Source organism: Mastacembelus armatus, chromosome 20 (genome assembly GCF_900324485.2).
Source record: "Mastacembelus armatus chromosome 20, fMasArm1.2, whole genome shotgun sequence".
NCBI classification, from domain to species: Eukaryota; Metazoa; Chordata; class Actinopteri; order Synbranchiformes; family Mastacembelidae; genus Mastacembelus; species Mastacembelus armatus.
The window spans coordinates 1259601-1279852 of record NC_046652.1 but is presented as its reverse complement, the minus strand read 5'-3'; the positions used below and the strand labels follow the sequence as shown (position 1 = coordinate 1279852).

At 40.0% G+C, this 20252-nt stretch overlaps 2 protein-coding genes across 3 annotated transcripts; one reads left to right on the top strand and one right to left on the bottom strand.

The window, feature by feature from the left end:
- Positions 1 to 397: 397 nt before the first annotated feature.
- Positions 398 to 8699, bottom strand: alg14 (ALG14 UDP-N-acetylglucosaminyltransferase subunit). Of its 2 annotated transcripts, XM_026291995.1 has the most exons (5): positions 8523 to 8699; positions 7194 to 7333; positions 4489 to 4611; positions 1241 to 1509; positions 398 to 1016 (listed from the first exon to the last, which is right to left on the bottom strand). In XM_026291995.1, exons 1-4 carry the CDS (start codon positions 8665 to 8667, stop codon positions 1279 to 1281), a joined length of 639 nt encoding a protein of 212 aa, XP_026147780.1. In that variant the 5' UTR covers positions 8668 to 8699; the 3' UTR covers positions 398 to 1016; positions 1241 to 1278. The 2 variants fall into 2 exon arrangements, with proteins under 2 accessions (XP_026147780.1, XP_026147779.1); XM_026291994.1 differs by lacking the exon at positions 398 to 1016 and having other exon boundaries at positions 1036 to 1509.
- Positions 8700 to 10874: 2175 nt separating this feature from the next.
- steap2 (STEAP family member 2, metalloreductase) lies at positions 10875 to 16739 on the top strand. Its single transcript, XM_026291976.1, has 5 exons — positions 10875 to 11271; positions 12591 to 12757; positions 14144 to 14671; positions 15152 to 15316; positions 16034 to 16739. Exons 1-5 carry the CDS (start codon positions 10875 to 10877, stop codon positions 16325 to 16327), a joined length of 1551 nt encoding a protein of 516 aa, XP_026147761.1. The 3' UTR covers positions 16328 to 16739.
- The last annotated feature ends 3513 nt before the right edge of the window (positions 16740 to 20252 follow it).

Below are 20252 nucleotides of genomic sequence, written 5' to 3'. Positions count from 1 at the left end.
GACCAAATTTGAATAAAGTCACAATAAACTAGAAAGTGTTTCTTTTCCAATGATACCAAGCTCATCAATATAACCTTTAAAATGTTAAGTACGACAGCTGGTTTCATTTGGGTGTTCCCAAGGAGGAGAAGTAAGAGTTCTTTAAGAAACATAAAACCACAGATTGCGATTTTCACAGGCAGGAACACCTACAACCTGGAGGGATTGATCGACCATCTGGTGACTGCACACTGACCTCCAGAGGCCTCAGACTCAGTTGTGTGATTCACTGTGCGAAAATGTTTGTCTCAAATAACAATGTCAGTGATTTATTTCACTTGTTTCACTGTTCACACAAGCCTGCATAGTGGAAGTGTCTGGGTACAGTACTTTGTGTAGTTTGTTCCCCAATCACTACTTGTTTTCTATTTGCTGCTTTTTAAAAAATGTTTTTCCTTTTCAAAAATGTGTATCATAAATTACACTTTATATTTACATTTAAAGAACACGAAAAGGTCAAAGTATAAATAAAACATAAAAAATAGAAATTAAGTTTATCAGTGTTTAAATTATATAGATACACACACATCTGTGTGTACATTAATTCGAATATGCAACAAATATAATCTGTAGCTTCGCCCTCTGATCTACCGTCCATGTTAAAGGTTCACGTTCACGTTCATTTGTTCTTGTCTTCTTCTCCAGGCTTACAGTGGCCCACATGTGCAATATTCAACACATTTTTGTCCATTAGAAAAATAAACGTAGAGTTGATTAATAAAAGTGTCCTTTTTTTCTTAGGGACAAGAACTATTGTGATATTTCTTCTCAAGGACACCATACATTATGGTTCAGTTTCTGTGTAACTGTAGCTGTCAGTGAGCTCCATGTTGATGTGGAAGTGTTTATTTATTTCTTTTGTAAGATGAATTCATTCATTCAGGATTATACCAAGCTCCTTTCCAGCAGCTGTACCGGACACTGCAAGTTCATTTTCAGGTCTTCAACTTCTTGTTCAATGAGCAGCAGGAAGAAACCTGTCAAGGCAATGTGCAGTTATGGTGCTTTCCTCCTTTAAGAAGGTTAAATATTTTTAATACTGGCAGAAAATGTTTTCCTATGGAAGTACAGTGTGGTATTAATTACACCTTCCAAATGACAGATAGATGTGTTAAATTATAATATATAATTATAACACAATAATAACAAAGAAAACATGTATTCATGGGCATTAGAACAAACATCAAATATGTAAACCTACATTTATGTTTTTCTTTGTGCCCATGTAAAACTGATGTTTCACACTAGTCTTCCAAGGTAAATGGATTTGGGATATCTGTCCCTCAGAGCAGACCACTGGACAAAGAAATAGTCTGATATCGGGTATAGGATCTTCCCTGTGAGTGACAGCGTCTGCACCCGGCAAATACTTTCCACATAAACTATCTGGACTTTCTTCATTCCCAGAATTCCGAGCAGGAGTCCTGCCACGCACAGCGGAACGCAGGTCCCCGGGCCATTACACAGCACCTGAAAGAGCATAGACAGGACGAAGGACGAGATGAGCACGTTTCCAAGAAGTGACACATACTCTTTCTTCTTAAATCAGTTAGAAATCAGTGTCCTGGGGTGGCTCTCCAGCAAGATGCCACATTACAGGAACTTGGAAAAGAACCAATCCTAGAAAATTTGGTTTTGTTATTTTAAGATCAGTATTTATTTAATTCCTGTGTACCAGTACAGAAATTTAGTACATACAGCAGGTTTGTTTTTCATCCAGACATGTTTTTCTCGTTTTCTATGACCCGGTGGGGTATAAGGTCCACTGGGGATCCTACTTTTGCCCAGTTGACTTCAGTTGCGCTATGTTTGGGTTTGAGCCACCACAGAAAACTGAAAAGCACGTTTGTCTTGCCATGTGGAAATATTTGGGTTTGGATAACAATGCAGACACTTTAATATGTATGTTTGTGTTTTTGTAGATACCTACAAACCAGGCCATTGTTAGACATTTGGATTCCTTACGCAATATGTGTTTTTACTGCTACTCGTCAATTTAATATGCATTTACATAAGCAATAAGATTCTTCTCTTCCAGTAATACTGATGCAACTACAAATATTACTCCATTCAACGAGTAAAACTAAAAATGCTCAGTAATAATGGAACTGACATTCAGGCCAAAATATTCAGATTTTCTAGAAGGAATATTAATTTTGATGGAAATTAGAACGAAGCATCACTACAGCAAACATGACAGCAGACTTAAGTGTATATTTTTATAGTTTGGTTATTTTTTGCAGACTTGTACACACAATTGTCTTTTCTAATGATACATAATTATAACCAGCGCCTCGTCAAGGTGTGCTGAAACTTTATGGATTTATCATATATAAAACATGTGCAGTGGAAAAGATTGTTGATTGTTACCGTCTGTGTCAAAACACTGTGACAATAGCAAAGATGCTGCGAGTCACAGCCAAAACCATGACTTTTCTCTAACCTTTGCTATTTGTTGTGACACATTAGATACATTTACCTCCTTTGTCCTCTTACAATCCTGCAACTGAAACAATATCAAAACACAAATGTCTTATTATTCTTATTTTCCTTTCTTTGAACTGTTCAGTTAGAGGATGTTTCAGGACATTATATCATCTGTTAGCTGCACACACATCGTGGGGTTTCAAGCTAAACATTACTGAGCTGAATTGTTCCTCAACACAGAGTGAAGAAATGTGTTAAATACATAGTATGAAGTTTAAAAAGGCAAGCAGACACTGACGTTACGTGGTATATATTCAGGCTGTGAGTCTCAAAGACAGGAGGGGGAGGGGACAGAGATGAATTAAGGGCCTCGGGGCTGAAGGAGGCAGAGGGAGTTGGGTTTACAGGAAACCAGACAGAGCTGACCTGGACTCTGGAGAAGTCATCACACAGGCCTACAGTACAGACACAGCAGAAAAGTAATATCCTCTCCAATTTGGTCTGGAAACTACAGAGGACCATCCTGCATTCTTCATTCACAAAGCATGGAAATGTCACTCTATATGATCAATCAATTCCATAAAATGTTTAATTATGTTTAGGCATTATTCAATTCATAATTTTATTTTTTTAAAGTTAAAGTAAAAATGATTATATTTATGAACTAAGCACATTGTGTATTTGTATTTTGTTTTTATTTCTACCAGAAAATGATCAATTCCTCATATTTCATCTAATATTGTCATACTCCTTTTATATAGAAACATATGATATAAATGACAGGGAGGTGAGGTCTACATAAAACACATCATGTCTGTGTATGTCTGTGCTGAGAGACAAACTCCACACAAAAGCTGGTTCGACAGGACCAAACCCAGAATCTTCTTGCTGTAAAACGACAGCGCTAACCGCTGCACTGCCATGGTGTCCTAACAAAAACTTTCTAGGCTTGTCATTGTATCTCTACCCTGCAATTGTGTCTAAATCTTCTTCTAGAAATACAACATGTCTTATTTTGATTAGTATATCATCCATGCTTCACAATGAGTATCAGATCATTAAACTGTGCCTGCTACCTCTTTAGAAAAAACATGTCATTAAAGCTACTGCAGCTTTAGGTGACAGGAGACAGGAACACGTAGGAAGAAAGAAGCTTTAAATTTGCTTCACTTACTGTTTAGAGACAGAGCAACAACATCTCATAGACCCAATTTGTACAACAAGATTTGATAAACTAGGTCTGAAAGCCCGACCAATCAATGAACTACAGCGTTCAACATGTCAGCTCCACACAGTCGACTTCAGAGTGCTTTGTCTTGATTGATGACTAGTTTGCACAGCTGCCCAACACAAACCTGCCTGTAAATGTCATTTTCTGCCTTCAATAAAACCCTTATTTACAGCATGTATCACCTTTATAGTCTCTGTAAAGTCAACAAAGTGGTTCAGTTTTAGTTCGGCTGATCCTGGCCTATCCACTTGTATAATATGCATTTTATAAACTTTAAATCCACCCACAGTCATGGAAGGTTCATTCAAGACGATTTTTAAGTTCCAAGGTTTAACAGGCCATAGGGTTGGAAGCACCACACGACAATTATAAACATGTCAAAGATATATCCTAACAAAAACAAAAAAGTGGGACAAATGGCACAGTTTGCCTATTGACAGAGCCTAGAACCTGATTACCAGTGTGACTGAGGCCAGAGGCACAGATCCAACTGTAATCATTGGTAGAGACTCCAGGATGAACACATGGGTTCAGATGGTAAAGCTCCACTTTAAGGACATCTAGTGGTGACTGGCAAGCGCACACACAGTTTAGTTTGGTGCTCTACGTCTCCAAAGATGCAGATCTCAAAAGAAACAGATTACAAGTAGAATCCGTGCATCAGAGAGAGAGAGAGATGATATTTAGGCTGACTCTATACTCTGTCGTGCTCTGTTAGTGTGTGCATGGAGGGGGTCAGAGGTTTATTACTGTGTGTGAACAGCTACTGAATGGTTTGTGTGCCCACTCACCATGTCCGGCTTGAGTCTGAACACCAGTGGAATAGAGTATCGCAGAGCGTTCAAGGTGCTAACAACAGAAGAAGTCCAAGACTGATGCACCTCTCGGCTCCGTGGGATCCGACAGATCGTGAACTGTGAAACAAAGATATATGTCTATTATAGGGGCTTGGAAACATACGTATAGTAACAAAAGTACTCCTGGTACTCCTGCATTTGTGCTCTTTGTCTGAGTGTAACTATTTGAAAATCCCCTCCAAAGATGTTTGAGGCAAATCAAAATACTCTGTTATGAAAAAAATAATGTCTAAGAGTTTTTCCATAAAAAAGGGCCTAAAGAGACATCCTTCGATATGAACTCCAAGCTTCATGAAAACTCAAGCATAATAAGAAATGAGCCCAGGCTGTGTGCACACACTGCCCAACACCATTGCTTCATAGACAGTGATGTCACAATGTGGACAAGGGTATTTTTCCCCTCCACTGTTGCCAAGTGCTGTGCTGGTTTTTGTTTTGTTTTTTTGTAAAGTGCCTTGAAATGACTGTGTTGTGATTTGGCACTATACAAATAAAATAAATTGAACTGAACTGAATTGAAACTGAAACTGAATGTATCAGGATATGACGGCAGAAGGGAATTTTGGAGCAACTCAGCCATGTTATGTACATCTGAGCCTCACTCAGACCCAGACTCTGAGGAGACTGTTGCTCAACAAAAATCGATGAGTATCAGATTTCACAGACTGGTGAGGTTAGCGTCTTATTTTTGTTTAACGTTAGCTGTTAGCACAGCTTCTACGTGTTTTCATCACATTTTCATTAAGCGACGTGTGCAGATGTTTTTACAGCGTGGCGTACATCAGTATCTCTCCATTTTTTCATTTCATTTTTTAAGCTTAATCTAATTACATAGAACAGGCAGATTGGATTATTAGCAGCAGGTTAAAGTTGGCACTCAGGTAGTGAGGTTTGGCACCAGTACCAAACACAATACTTCAACAACACTACACGTCTTATATAGGCGAACGTTATTTCGTACAGCAGCACTGAAACCTGCAGATATTTACCAGAATTGGCTTTAAATGGCTTTTATGATGTCATGAATTTTGTTTGTCAACGTATTTTTGAAGCTCACATTTCAGGAGAGCAGACATCCATCGCCTTCAGAGAAAGACGATAACCTGCACATACACCAGTCAGTATAGTATAGGGCAAATATTTATAGGGTACAAAAATAATAACACTTTTTATTGAGTGAAGGAGGGTCTTTATATAATACACGTTACAGTTGTTTCCCCCCAAAACACCAAGAGGTCTCTTTGACTGCTTCATAGACTTTATTGTTAAATGGCCTCTCCCACTCTTGGCCAAAGACACAAATGTGGGAACTTTTTAAAATGTGACCTAAGCTGGGTTATTGTATTGTGATCTATACAAACAACATATCTACATCAGAAAATCTCCTTATGCTTACAGTAAAAAAAAATATATTAACAGTGGTTTTTGCAAGTAGGTATCTCGTTTGAGTGGCACATTAGATATTCAGGTACAAAGTAGGAATCAGTTTAGTGCAGCACAGATTAAATGTATACTCATGCCACCTGCTGGTGAAAACTAACACTGACGCCACCACTTTACTCATACAGCTGCAAAGGTCAAGGTTTGGTTTTTATATCTGGTAGATGTATATATATATAAAATGAAGATGGAGGACTATTTTAAGAGCACCATTAACTGAGTACCCTGACATCCAAATGGTTTACTACATACGCCAAATAACTGCAAGGTCCACAGTCTAATTGCACCCAGGGACCTTTGTTTCATGTTAGACTCCCTCTTTCCCCCCAGTTTTCTGTCAAAGGAAGGTCCAAAATAGCATACAGCTGCATAAATAAAAAAAAATACCTGCATACAGACTTCAAGCCACAAAATGTATTCAAAAAGGCAAGGTTTTCTGACAACAGGTGGTAGACGTGGTTAACCACAAGCCACCAAGGGTTTAGATGGTTAAGGTTCATATCATCTCATTTAGCTCATCTCATCATGCATACAGCAAAGTGAAAGACTATGAATGTGATAACTGTTTTAAAAATGCTCATATAACACTGTAATAAATGTTAATTACAGAAACTGTAACATGACAGGGAAATGATCACAAAATATCTTTTAAAAAAATCTTCAATGTTCTGAAATGTTTAAAGTATATTATTACTGCACACTGCCTTTTATTGTTCACTGTTCAGTTTGTACTGTTGTCAAAGCTGCAGCTAATAAATGCAGGTTACATACCGTATTTTCCAAAGTCTCCTCTCTCAGGTTGCCTGAATGCCGACACGGACTCCAAACTTTGTTTCAGCTGCAGACTTTATTACCTGCAGCTTGAAATCTACAGTATATCTCTTTCTTTAGGGTGGCATTTTCACTTGTGTTACAGTGGAGGTGGAGTTTAGTGTGAACATGAGTGTTTAGTCACAAGTGCCAAGAGTTCCATCTAATGCTGGTGACTACTCGACATAAGTTGTTTCGCTGTATAAGTCGAACAACAAGCCAAAAACAGTGTGACTTATAGTCTGGAAAATACAGTATCCAAGTCTTGTTTTTTCACTTTCACAAAACACGCAACTTGGTAACAAGTTAAAATGTCAAGACTGTTTCTATAAAAATATTGCAACAGGAACATATATATCCAAATTTTACACTTACGCACAGCTGTGTACCTGTGACTGTTGTTTCGAGCTTTCAAAAGTGCAGATTTTCTCCTCACTCATCTTGTCAGTGTCAGCAATAACATAGTATCGAGGTGTGTAGGCTGCAGATAGGCACTCCATCAGCCGCAGGATCTCCATAGTGTGACCACCTGGAAAAGACACGATAGCTGTGTCATACACTGTGTTGTAAATTATACAAAATAGGACAATAGGTTCCTGGTTTGAAACCCATCAGGGGCCTTTCTGTGTGGAGTTTGCAAGTTAACCTAACTTAATTCCCTTACTAGTCCCACAATGGGGAAATTCTATTACCACCCAAAGTGCACACACACAAACACACACACCCGGGGCAGTGGGCAGCCAGTGCTGCGGCGCCCGGGGAGCAGTTGGGGGTCCAGTGCCTTGCTCAAGGGTCTCCATTTCACCTCAGTCATGGTATTGGGGTGGACAAAACTGGCTGTTCACTCTGCCCACCAAAATTTCCTGCAGGACCTGAGACTCAAACCTGCGACTTTAGTCCGACTCCCTATCCATTAGACCACGACTGCCCCCTGCCTCCCACGACTCCCTGTACTTGTGTGGGTTTTCTCCAGGTACTCTGGTTTCCTCCCACAGTCCAAAGTCACCAATCAGGTTGATTGGTGACTCTAAAATGCCCATACGACTGAGCGTGAGTGTGTGAGATTGTTTGTCTCTATGTGGCCCTGTGATGGACTGGTGACCTGTCCAGGGTGTACCCCTGCCTTTCACCCAAAGAGAGCTGGGATAGGCTACAGCAGACCCTGGTTAGGAATAAGGGGGTATAGATGATGGATGGATGAAAATCAGGGATATGGGCTGTTTCTGGTGGATGACTGTGAAGGCAACACAACAGAGTAATCAAGGCCATCCTAGCTCCCTTCAACAGCATTTGGTACATTCTAATACTGTACAAGTTATGAGTCCATTCTGTGTCGACACAAAGGAACCTTGAAACAGATTTATTTAAAACATACTATTGACAAAATACAATTTCAATAAAATTAAAATAAACTATATTATGTGACGTCTTGCCTCTAAACATTTGCAACGTGTCTCGTTAAATAAGCTCCACACCCCCCATTCTTACCTTTGTTTTGGTATAGTCCAGTACGTCCGTGTTGTTAGCATAGAAGCTAAGGAAGTTAGCTAACGGCAAGACTTGAAAATGCTCTCAATTTATTTTAAGTTGTGCGAAATAAAGTGAAATCATGGCCAACATCAATACACGTCTTCCGTCACAATAAGCGCCAGTACTAGTTATCCTTTCTGACGGATAACAGACACCCCGGTGCATAAATGTAAATGCAGTTTCATTACCTGATCCGGCAACGACGAGGACCGCAATCGAGCCTTTGGTGCCCGGTTTATACCGTGATCCAGTTTTCACAACAAAATATAACCGGATAAAACACAGCAAAATCACAAGTAGAGCAACAAACGCTGCTCCGGACACGAACGTCATGGCGGCTGCGTGGACTGAACCTGATACGGGCAGATGTTCCTCCAGCTGTGCCCAAACCCCGCCCCAAAAGCAGCGGACTGGCCCAACCACAAATGGAGGGGGGGTGAAGATTTGTCTGTTGTGTCTGGAAAAGTGGAACCTGACAAGATACATACAATAAATGGAGTTTTTAAAAAAAAGAAACGTTAAAGACAAGATTTATGCAATCAGAGGAAAACAGAAAAGTATTAGGTGGAAGAAAGAGAAAGAATCTATCAAGCTGCACATTTTCCATATAAAAAGTGGTAAAAAGAGTTAAAATTAACAGAAAAGCATCAAAGGAATAATAGAAGAGAAAAGATGAGAAAATGGCACAAAATGGAAGAGCCCTCAAGAACACAAAGATTGACTGATTAGATGGATAGAAACAAAGCTGAGTGACTGATCAAAACTTAGATAAAGATCAGATCAAACCTGATAGTTATGCCATTTTTATACTTCAAGTCTATTTTCCGGTATATTCCATTTACTAATACAGCAGTAAAATTGTATTTTACTATGTATAAAAACTATAAAATGCCTGCCCAGAAGTTTCTAGATCTAACTTTCTCCAAATCTCCAAATGATAGAAACCTCAGGTCCCTGTCAAAAATAATACCAAGGTGTAACCTGACCAGCCAGGCTTTAAAAATATATAAAATAATAAAATAGAGCTGTATCTTCAGCATGTTTTTTTCTGGCTATGCAGAAACTACAGACGTTCATTATTATATTATTTTCAGAGGAAAAGCTGGTGTCTCCGACAGGTCTTGAATACAACACGCGTTGAAGCAGAGGAGGCTGACCACCGTCACTCAAAGGATGGGCAGCCCGCAGCTGGTGTGCGTTCCCGAGCAGCATCCCTGGGACTGACGGGTAGGTGATCTGCCTTACACCCATACACTCATGTGTTATATGCGTCAGTGTGTTGTCATCATGGCTCTTTGTGCGGCTCCATGGCACAGCATCGGCCGCACCGCAGCGCTACAGGTGCACACAGGCTGCCTATGCACATGCATGGGCATGTCCGTCATAAAATCACCGTGTCTCCATAAAGTCGGTATTAGAGGGCACGATGCATACATGTCCTCTGATCCAGCTGAGGATGGGCATCTACAACTCGCCGGCCCGAGCCCTTTAAATCGTCCTCGCCGCCAAAACCAGACAGGGGCACACGCACATCAGGGTATTAAAATCCTCTGCTGTCAGAGCAACACTAAAATATCACCACAGGCATTTTCAGTGTTGTGTATGAAAAGGCAGCACATCTGTAGACTTTGACGAGCACCAATAAGGTTTGAGGTCAGCAGTGACTCTTCATTATAATGTATTAGCACTTTCTATAGGGCATCTAAATAAAGCCCAGGCTGTACTGTGGCCTTATTATCAGGGAGCATGTAATTTCCCCTTTCCCTTCTCTGGCTATTCATTTGTTAATAAATAATAATAAAGAGTCATTATTAAAGCTGACACTGGGCATGACTGGCTGACACATAGAGACAAACACTCACATTCACATCTACAGGGAATTTACAGTCACCAACAAGCCTAAAGCCAAAGTGGATTTGTGGGAGGAAGCCAGGCCCGGATAAAATGCATGACATGCAAACTCCACAAAGACAGGCCCCGGGGTCGAGCGGGATTCAAACCTGAATCTTGTGGCTGTGAGGCAATAATGCTAACCACTGAAGCCCATGCACTTTTAATTGTAAAATAGTTAGTCTGTCTGTCTGTCTGACATTCAGTAACATCACTGCTTTGTGATTTATGGTAATTATCCTGATATTCAATCAATCAATCAATCAATCAATCAATCAATCAATCAATCAAAACTGTATTTATATAGCACCTTACAACAACCCAGGTTGACCAAAGCACTTTACAACATTAAAACCATTAATTATTATTCTGTTGAGAAGTGTTTCAAAAGCAAAATGCAGCCAAGGATAAAGTTGAAACTAAAGTGAAAAGCATACGGTAAAATCTGAAAATATTTTAGCATCTTTTTTAGGTTGATCTGAGGTTTAATGAAAAAAACAGCTACTGGACGGAGCTGATGCATTGTCATTCTGTCTGTGATCATGTGTACAACATTAGTAATAAAATTAAAACCTAACACATTAACTGTGATTTATATTCTCCCCTTCTTACCTTAGATCCACTGGAATCATCCTAAGCAGGACAGAAGGATGGACTCCTTCTCTATGATGGACAGTGGCAGGAGCCCTGTGTTCCTCACAGCCTCCTCCTCTCACCATCTCAACCACACCCAGATTGGTTTCCTGCCCAATGGCATGAAGAACGGAGTTGGCATTGAAGACACAGGGACTTCCTGCCTGTCTACCAAGCCCACAATAGCCATCCTGGGCTCAGGCGACTTCTCCAGGTGCCTGACCATCCGTCTGCTGCGCTGTGGCTTCCATGTGGTTGTGGGTAGCCGTCATCCCAAACTGGCAGCCCAATCGTTTCCACATGTGGTGGATGTGACACATCATGAAGATGCTGTGGGCAAGGCCAACATTGTGTTCCTGGCAATCCGTCGTGAGCATTACTCTGTCCTGTGGGACCTCAAACATCTACTGGAAGGTAGATAATAACATGCAGACACACTGAGAACATGACAGGCACGTTAACTTTTATGCTGTAAGCAAATGGTGATTTGTTCAAATGCATCACTACCTTTGTCAGCAGTGAAAGCAGAACAGATGTTCAATCTGATGCAGTAGCTAACTGAAGCACATCTAAATTACTTCAAGCTGATTTTTATATTACGCAAAACAGGAACACTGGCTGCAGGATCGTGGCTGCGATTATGTTTCTAAATGCTTTTAAAAAAGCAGACATAATGTAGTCTGTTAGGCTGATGGCCTGGGAGGTTTATTGATGATACCGAAGCACATACTGTGCTACACTGAGTGAGTTTGTTCTGTATTAAATAGAATCAATTCTGAAGTGAATCTTACTACACTACTCACATGCCAAATGTTCACAAAAATAACCTTTGGTCACTGTAATCATCCTTCCCGTCCACACTGATGTGAAATGATCCAGTATGAATCTGAATCCAGTTTCAGAAATCTGTCCTTAGTGTTATGACTTAAACAAATCACAGAGAATCATCCAAATGCTTTCAAATGATCTGTTGCAGAGCTGCACGGGGGGAGGCCGTCACTTAAAGTGGTAGTTTTGGTTCTAAGAAGGTTTTAGCATTGGTGGACACACATATTACAACTGCATCATTTTATGTATATACAGGAGTCGATAGTGTATGTGAGTGAAGTATTGGATTAAGACAGAGTCTGTGCTTAACATTTATATTAGTATGAATCCAGCATTTTGCAGACAGAAATGGAACAAAGCACAGTTAAACTTGGAATGTGAAAGATTTATCCTCATCCAGTTTTCAGGATGCAACCTACTGAGCACAGAAAGACGAAGAAAACCATGTAGAGGGCTTCTAGTTCATGGTTTAGTAGATCTGAAGTTCTCAAGTTTTAATCTTTGCCTCAACCAATGAAGCAGTTGCTTGGATGAGTTAAGGCGTTTTTGTCTTTTAGAAACAATAAAGTGTTGTGGTTATTGTTGTACCACATTGTGGATATACCAAAGCAAATAAGACATTTGCAATGGTCTGATATAATTTAAAACAGTCACATTCATACCACATGCTGCATGTGGTATGAATGTGACTGTTCATCATCATCTGTATTTATAGTCAGAGTCAACCCTAAGGAGGCTTTTCTCTCTAGTGCGACACTGATTGTCACACTTGACTTGCACAATCCTGAACAGATTAAATAGGTCTATCGTGCAGATGTAATTGTATAGAACAGCCCAAGTTTAATATATTATATATTTCATATCTTTAGCTACATATGTTGTTTGTTTGTCTTGTTTTTATGTAGGGAAGATCCTGGTGGATGTGAGTAACAACCGGAGGGTGAATCAATACTCAGAGTCTAACGCTGAGTATCTGGCCTCGTTGCTGCCAGACTCAATCGTGGTCAAAGGCTTCAATGTCGTCTCAGCCTGGGCCATGCAGCAGAGATTCCCCAAAGATGCCAGTTCACAGGTACAATCAAACGTATTCTATTATTTGAGAAGAAAAGAAGAAGAATAAAAAGAAAACAATAACAGACTTAAGTCAAGTTCCAAGAACAAGCTTTTTCTGACAGTTTTTTTAGGTACTTCCTGTTTCATGCCTTTATTTTTATGGTACTTCCTGTTTTGGCTGCAGTATCACCTACCACAACTTTACATTCACTTATCAAGCCCTCATTGATTTCACCTGTGCCTTGTTACCTGCTGAGTTAAAGGAGCTCTACGCTCTTTTCTCCAACCACCAGCTATAACAGGTGGTTTTACATGGGAAAGATGGTAACAGATGAAACTCTGTTAATGAATGAGAATGTCCTCCTTGACCCTCCTCTGGCCATTCACTGATTTGTAGGTATTAGATAAGACATAAGCCCATGTCAGGAAGAGAGGCACAGCTTATAGTTGTGAGCGCCATAGTTAAGTTTAGGTTAAGGGTATTTTTTCAACTATGCTGTATATTCCAATATCAAGAACAAACATTCATACTTAAATGTTGTAATTCACTGTGTTCAGGTTAAATGCATATTTTAGAAAATAATGTAACACATTAGTATTTGATAGAAAGAAGTAGAAAAGCCCAAATCTTTTTTAAGGCTCCTTACAGCACGTGATTTGTTAAAATCTGATTTTCTCTTGCAGTAGAAGAGTCAACATACTGACCGTTTAGAAGAAAGAAAATTTCTTCTTAATTTGAGTGTGTGAACCTTCTGCCTTTTTTTTTTATAGCTAGAATAAATCCTGTAATAATTCCCTAACCAGCAAGCTCTCCTGGTCAGGGGCATGGATTATAAAACAGGGCACAACTTGAGTCCTGCTTTTAAGAAGCTTCTTAAACCTAAATTTAAAGGAAACAGCATAGTGGTGAGTTTCATGCAAAACCCTCAGTGTCAGAAATATTGCTGTAGAGATTACCAATTTTACAATTCAGGAAGGAAAAAAAATCATAATGTATTTGTGTAATTGACCAAATTCATGCCAACTCCAAAAATGAAGAAAATGATCTATATGTTGTTCTATTGTCAACAAATCCCAGGCAAAGGGGAAAACCAACAACGTGATATTACTGTGTATTAATCCTTTCTGACTCGCCTAACCTGTTTCTGGCTATCATAGAAAATTTGGGGCAGCAGGATGGTGTCTGTGGGACTGCCTCAAAATAAACTGCAGTGTGTGTTCATGGTAATGAACCTATCACACAACATTGTGACTCATTGCTGTGTTTTAATAGTTTCTGGACGATAACAGGGCTCAATGGCACAAAAGAAAATGCCACTATATATAATTTGTCCTCCCTGCTCTTTTCCATATTTTCTGGTTGTCTTTTATAACTGCATCTCTAACATATTCTCCTTCTGTGTAGGTGTTTATCTGCAGTGACTCAGTGGAGGCTCGACAGCAGATTATGGAGTTAGCCCGCCAGCTCAACTTCCAGCCAGTAGATATGGGCACCCTGTCTTCTTCACGGGACATTGAGAACATCCCGGTACAGTTATTCCCTAGCTGGAAGGGTCCAGTCCTCGCTGCCGTGGCCCTCTCCATTTTCTTTTTTGCTTACTCTTTTGTACGAGACATAATCCACCCATATGTAAAATACAAGCAGAGTGACTTCTACAAGATCCCTATAGAGATGGTGAATAGGACATTGCCCACTGTTGCCATCACTCTTTTGGCTCTGGTGTACCTGGCAGGTCAGCTGGCAGCTGCCCACCAGCTCTACTATGGTACCAAATACAGGCATTTCCCACACTGGCTGGAAGGCTGGCTGCAGAGCCGGAAACAGCTGGGTCTTCTCAGCTTCTTTCTGGCTGCTCTCCATGTTCTCTACAGCCTCTGTCTGCCCATGAGGAGGTCTGAGAGGTACCTGCTGCTGAACACTGCCTACCAGCAGGTCAGTTGAATGGAGGGTTTCACCTCATGTCCACACTGACTTTCCTCTCAGTAGAACAACAACTATAGAAAATACACCAAAACGCTACATATGCAAGTACATAATCCTGTCTGCACACACAGACATGTTTCTCATATTTGCAGTCAACATACTAAGAGGCAGGTACTATGCAGTCTGTCATATTTTGGAAGTGATAACTGTGCAGACTTGTTTTAATTTAGTGGAAAATTTGTTTTGGAATAATGTTGAAGCACAACAGGCAGTATACTGACATATGAGCTTTAAGCTGGGTCCAATTTTATAAATATTAACTTTAAGAACATCCATCTTTCAGTTTTGTGCTTTCATGCTGCAAATAATGTAATCAAATTACAACACAGTCTGCAGCAGGACATTATTTCAACAGCTTTAACATAAAAACATGAAGTGAAAGATGGTAACTGTGATGAATTCCATCCTGAGCATCCTCTGTGTTGGCAGGTCCATGATAATGTGGAGAATGTGTGGAATGAGGAGGAAGTGTGGAGGGTAGAGATGTACGTTTCTTTTGGGATCATGAGTCTTGGGCTCCTGTCACTCTTGGTCATCACGTCCACTCCCTCTGTCCACAGCATGCTGAACTGGAGGGAGTTCAGCTTCATACAGGTACGAACAAATGAGAGGTGTTCAGAGTTTGACACTGTGCATTACCTCTGCTGTCTGGGAGAAGGTTCTCTCAAGGGATGGTGCAGGCTGATGCAGATGTTAGTGCCAGGTGATAGAGATCAGGGTAAATATGTATGTGTTTGTTTTAGCTAAGTAGCAGTGCACTTCAGCAGTGGCATTTGTGCTCCTTCTGCTTTGGTCCATTGTGTTGTTCTGCAGGACCCACAGGCTACTACATAAAAAATCTAAAATTGACTTCTCATGACATTTGCCCAATTTGAAAAAGCTGTTACACATCAGCACAAAATCAGTAAACAGGAAAAAGGGGAAATGGGCATAATAGAAACAAAATGCATAAAAAACTATGAGTAAAATATTACTGTGGATGGTCCTGCAGCTTGAGTTGAAGTAGAAGCAACAGGAATGGATGTGTTTTTTACAGAAGCTGTAGCTTCTTTTTTCTTGGTTGTCCTGGCCCACTCAGCCTTTTGCTACCAGCCTACTGCAGAGTTTGAATTCCCCTAATATAAACAGTTGCCAAACTGCAAAGACAATGTTGGATGTGTGTTACCCAGAGCAAAGTCAGTCACATGGGAATACCCCAGTGTAACTGAAGTCATCTGTTTGAACTGGCTCTCTGGCTTTATTCTCTTTGCTGTATTATCATAGTAGCTGTTACTGTATGTGGTGTTATCAGTCTTCCTATCTTTGCTCCAGTCCACTCTGGGATACATTGCCCTGCTCATTGCGACCTTTCATGGCCTGCTGTTTGGTTGGAAGCGAGCCTTTGAGGAGGAGGCCTACCGTTTCTACCTGCCCCCAAGTTTCATGGTGGCCCTGGCCCTGCCAGTGTGTGTCATATTGGGAAAGGTGCTGATGCTGCTCCCCTGTGTTGCCCGCAAGCTCCACCAAATCCGCCGGGGGGTGGAGTGTAGTCGGTACCAGTGCCAGCACCCGGAGCCAATAGGTTCAGCTGTCCTTGTTTCACCTGAGAGAGTCACCATTATGTGAGCACAGAGTTGTTTCCTTCTCTACTGGGATTTTTGCATGAACTGCCACAGTTTGTAGGTTTTTTAAGCAAATGAACATTATTTACCCATGTGATTTTCATTTAAAGGGAATATCAATTTTACTTTGTACCGTGAACTGTTTATATGTAAACAGTGTACTAGCTGCTGTAACTAAACTACTGACTTTATGTGATTATGTTACAGGTATTTCTCTATGTCAATTAATATTTTTTTCTTGTCACCTCAAAAACAGAATTATAGCAGAATCAGTCAGCCTCAATAAACCTACATGTAAGATGACCTAGTCCTTTTCAGTGTATTAGAAGTATGTGTACCTTTTCCATCCACACTGTTTGGTATAACATCATGGCTGTTGTAAATCTCTCCTCTTCAAAATGCCCCATCCACCTTAAATACCGAGTCTGAGTCTCCATCTATGAACTGACAAATACTGCCTTCCATTAGCCTGTAGCAGTAATAACATGATGTTTATTGTGATCATCTATCTAAAGCATGTTCCAGTCTGTGCAGGTTTGTTTTTTAAATCGATGGATTGTGTAATGTAGGTAATGGCTACTGTAGTAAGTAGCAAATATTTTAAATTCAGTGTACTGCCCTATATCTAGTGCCCCTATATTCATCAGGCTGTTGATTTCCATTATAATATATTTTCCTGGTCTTTGATAAAACAGCTTTATCATGACTTTAGTGAGGAGAGATCAGTGAACTGTAAAACTGTAATACAGAAGTTAGTAGAATCAACTGAACCTTTCCACTGTACATTTGCAAATTTTCCTCATTTCACAGTAAATTTAGAATATCTAGTTTAAATTGTTGGAAAATCTTTGAAGTTATGTCTTGAATCAGTGAATAGACAAGAGAAAGTTCATTCAACTCATTGAATTAAAGATATAAAGCGAGCAGACTTTCCACAATAGATTATTTGAGGGTTAAAACTCTTCTGAGACTTCTTCTTCTTCTTCTTCTTTTTGTATTGTAGAGAAACCAATCATGGTAGAAACCTTTCTTGTCTGTAATACATACTTTTTTAAGTCCTGGTTGTTTCATAATAATAAACGTGTTTCTGACCCTGATGGTTTACACTGTGCACTTCTCCCTGTGATTTAAACCGTTTGTGGGGTTTTAGTTTTGAGCTCAGGAAAGGAAGCTGGACAGATGAACTGAGTTTTAAGGTGTTTATTTAAAAACACAAGCTAACGGTTGAGGTAGAGGACCTGTGTCTGGCAGGCAATGAAACAAACACTCCCAAGAAAACAAATTCACCATAAATAATGTAGTTCCAATATAACTAAAGTTTGAAGTCAATTCTTATGGTCTGGGTGAACTAAAAATATTACTGAAGATTTCTTCTGATAAGCTTGGCAACACACATGACTTCAAAGTTCAAATAAGGACCAGATACTTGGGCATGAACAGAGTTGGAAGCCGGTCCAGGGTAGATAACTGGTAACAGGCCTAATAGGGACTGACGGACAAAATCAGAATCACTGGGCTAAAGCAAGTTCATCAGGTAGAATCAGGCTTTTAACAGGTAGAGTCACATTAAACAAGAAGGATCAGAATCTAAGGGAAGGCCAGGTACAGGTAACGAGTAGCAGGCAGGATTCAGGTCAGGGAAGTAAATCAGGCTTATTACTCAGTTCAGCTCAGGCAGCCAAATCAAATCCTTACTTAAGATTCAGGTCAGACAATCAGGAATCAAGTTCAGCCATCAAGTAGGTGGTAGGTGGTAGGTGGTAGGTTCTAGGTTCTAGGTGCTAGGTGCTAGGCCAGTAATCACCATAAGGTAACTTACAACCTGGCAAGTGTGTGTGTGTGGCTGTAGACCTGCTTGTATGCCAAGAGCCACAGGTGAAGCAGATCATGGTAATTACTGGGCAGAGAGCAAACACAGCTGAAACTATTCAGGCTAATGAAAACCAAGTTACCAAAGACTAAGGCAGTACAGGAAATGAATATCAGAATAAAAGTCCCAAATAGGAAGTCTAAAATCCAGGATCCTAAGTCACTACAGCCATGTTTGATCACATGACAGGGCCTCTTGCCAGATGAACATGTCTGGAAACCTCTCATGGAGAGGGCTCAGGAGGCATCCTAATAATTACTTCAGCTGGCTTCTTTAGATGCAAAGGACCAGCAGCTCTACTCTGAGCTCCCTCCAGATTTCTGAACTCCACACCTTGTATCTAAATCCAAGTCTGGCCACCATATGGCGGAACCTCATTTTGGCCACTTGTATTTGTAATCTCATTCTTTCAGTCATAACCAGAAGCTTGTGACCATAAGTGAGTGTTGGAACATAGACTGACTCAGACATTCAAAGCTTTGCATTCGGACTCAGGTCCGTTTCCTGAACACCTGCATTACTAATGCTGTAGCAACTCACCTCAGTCTCCTGCTCCATTTTGCTCTCGGTCATGAGCAAAACCTTTAGACACTTTAGCTCTTTCGCTTGAAGCAGCAACTCACTTCCAACCCACAGGGAGTATTCCACCTTTTTCCAACAGAGAACTCTGGCCTCAGACTTGGAGCTGCTGACTTTCATCCCAGCCATGCTCCAAACCAGCCCAGTGTATTTTAAAAGTCATGGTCTGAAGGTGGGAGAGAGAGGAATCCTATAAGCTAAGTTTCTCTATTACCCTCATATCAAAATAACAGAGTAGTGAGTAGTGTTTCTGTATCATATTCTGAAAATAAATGTGTCATCTCTGAAGAGGGGATGATTTCTAAAATAGAGAATTAATTAAATGCTATAATAATAATCCTAAGCATTGTACAATGTGCACTAAGTTAAAATATAAACACCAAACAAAGAAGTGTTGCCTCATAACTATTAAGTCTGACTGAAAGCTGATCCAGCTGAGCCATCATCATCAGACATTCCTTCCACATGGTGGTTCAGACAGAAGGACATCTCATTTCTCTGACAACATATTTACTCATGTTTTTATCTCCTTGCATCTTTTCTTGCATCTCTTTGTGCAACTGCAGTGAGAAAGACTTAAGTGAGGAAAATATGGATTAAATTAAGGGATTTGAGATGTACCCAAGTTCTGCAGCCTCAAATCTTGTCAACACACACACAGACAACCATTTAGTGTTATGGAGTATGTAATCCTTTGTTTGGGTTCAACAGGTTCATCTCAGTGGTTCAGTTTACGCAATCTACAGTAGGAGAGGACAGGGTAATGTGAGCCACTTTTTGCATTTTGTTGTAGTGAAGTGCATTATTTATGTGTCAAAAGTAACTACAGAGTTTGTGTGTGTGTGTGTTATGGGCTAGCTACTGTAATCAGTGTTACACAGTAAAGAGCCTATGTTTATCTTTTTCTGTCTTTCCACTGAGCCTTTTAAATCATACTGGAACATTTTATTTGCTATTTTTACAACATGATAAAATGCAGTTTGCTGCATTATTTATCAGTCTGTTCACGATAAACTCTTTCACACTCTTTTCTTCTGTTCTCTTGTAGCTGACACCCCTTGGCTTATTCTTGGAACGTCAAAATGGGCTTTTGAAATAATCTGTAGTCTCTCTATTCAGGACTGTGATGAACACCTGAACATCTTGCCAGTTGTGTGCAAACTGAACTTTTTTAGATACTCACACATAGGGATTTTTTTTTAAGAGAAGCATGAATGTTATTGCACATTGAAATAGTAAGCACAAGAAGAATAGCAGGTAACATTGTCTTGACATTGAATCTCCCTGTGCATATGTTGTACGTTCTCCAGCAGAAACTGTAGCAGTTATGACATGAGTAAAGTTGGGTGATGTTGTACTGGTGTGGTGGATGGATGAGTCTGGTTCTCTACTCTTTGGTGCAACACTATGAAATATACACTTCAATTTTCCATTTGGAATAAAAAATGAATGTAGTACGTATAAAGTAAATGTAATAAAA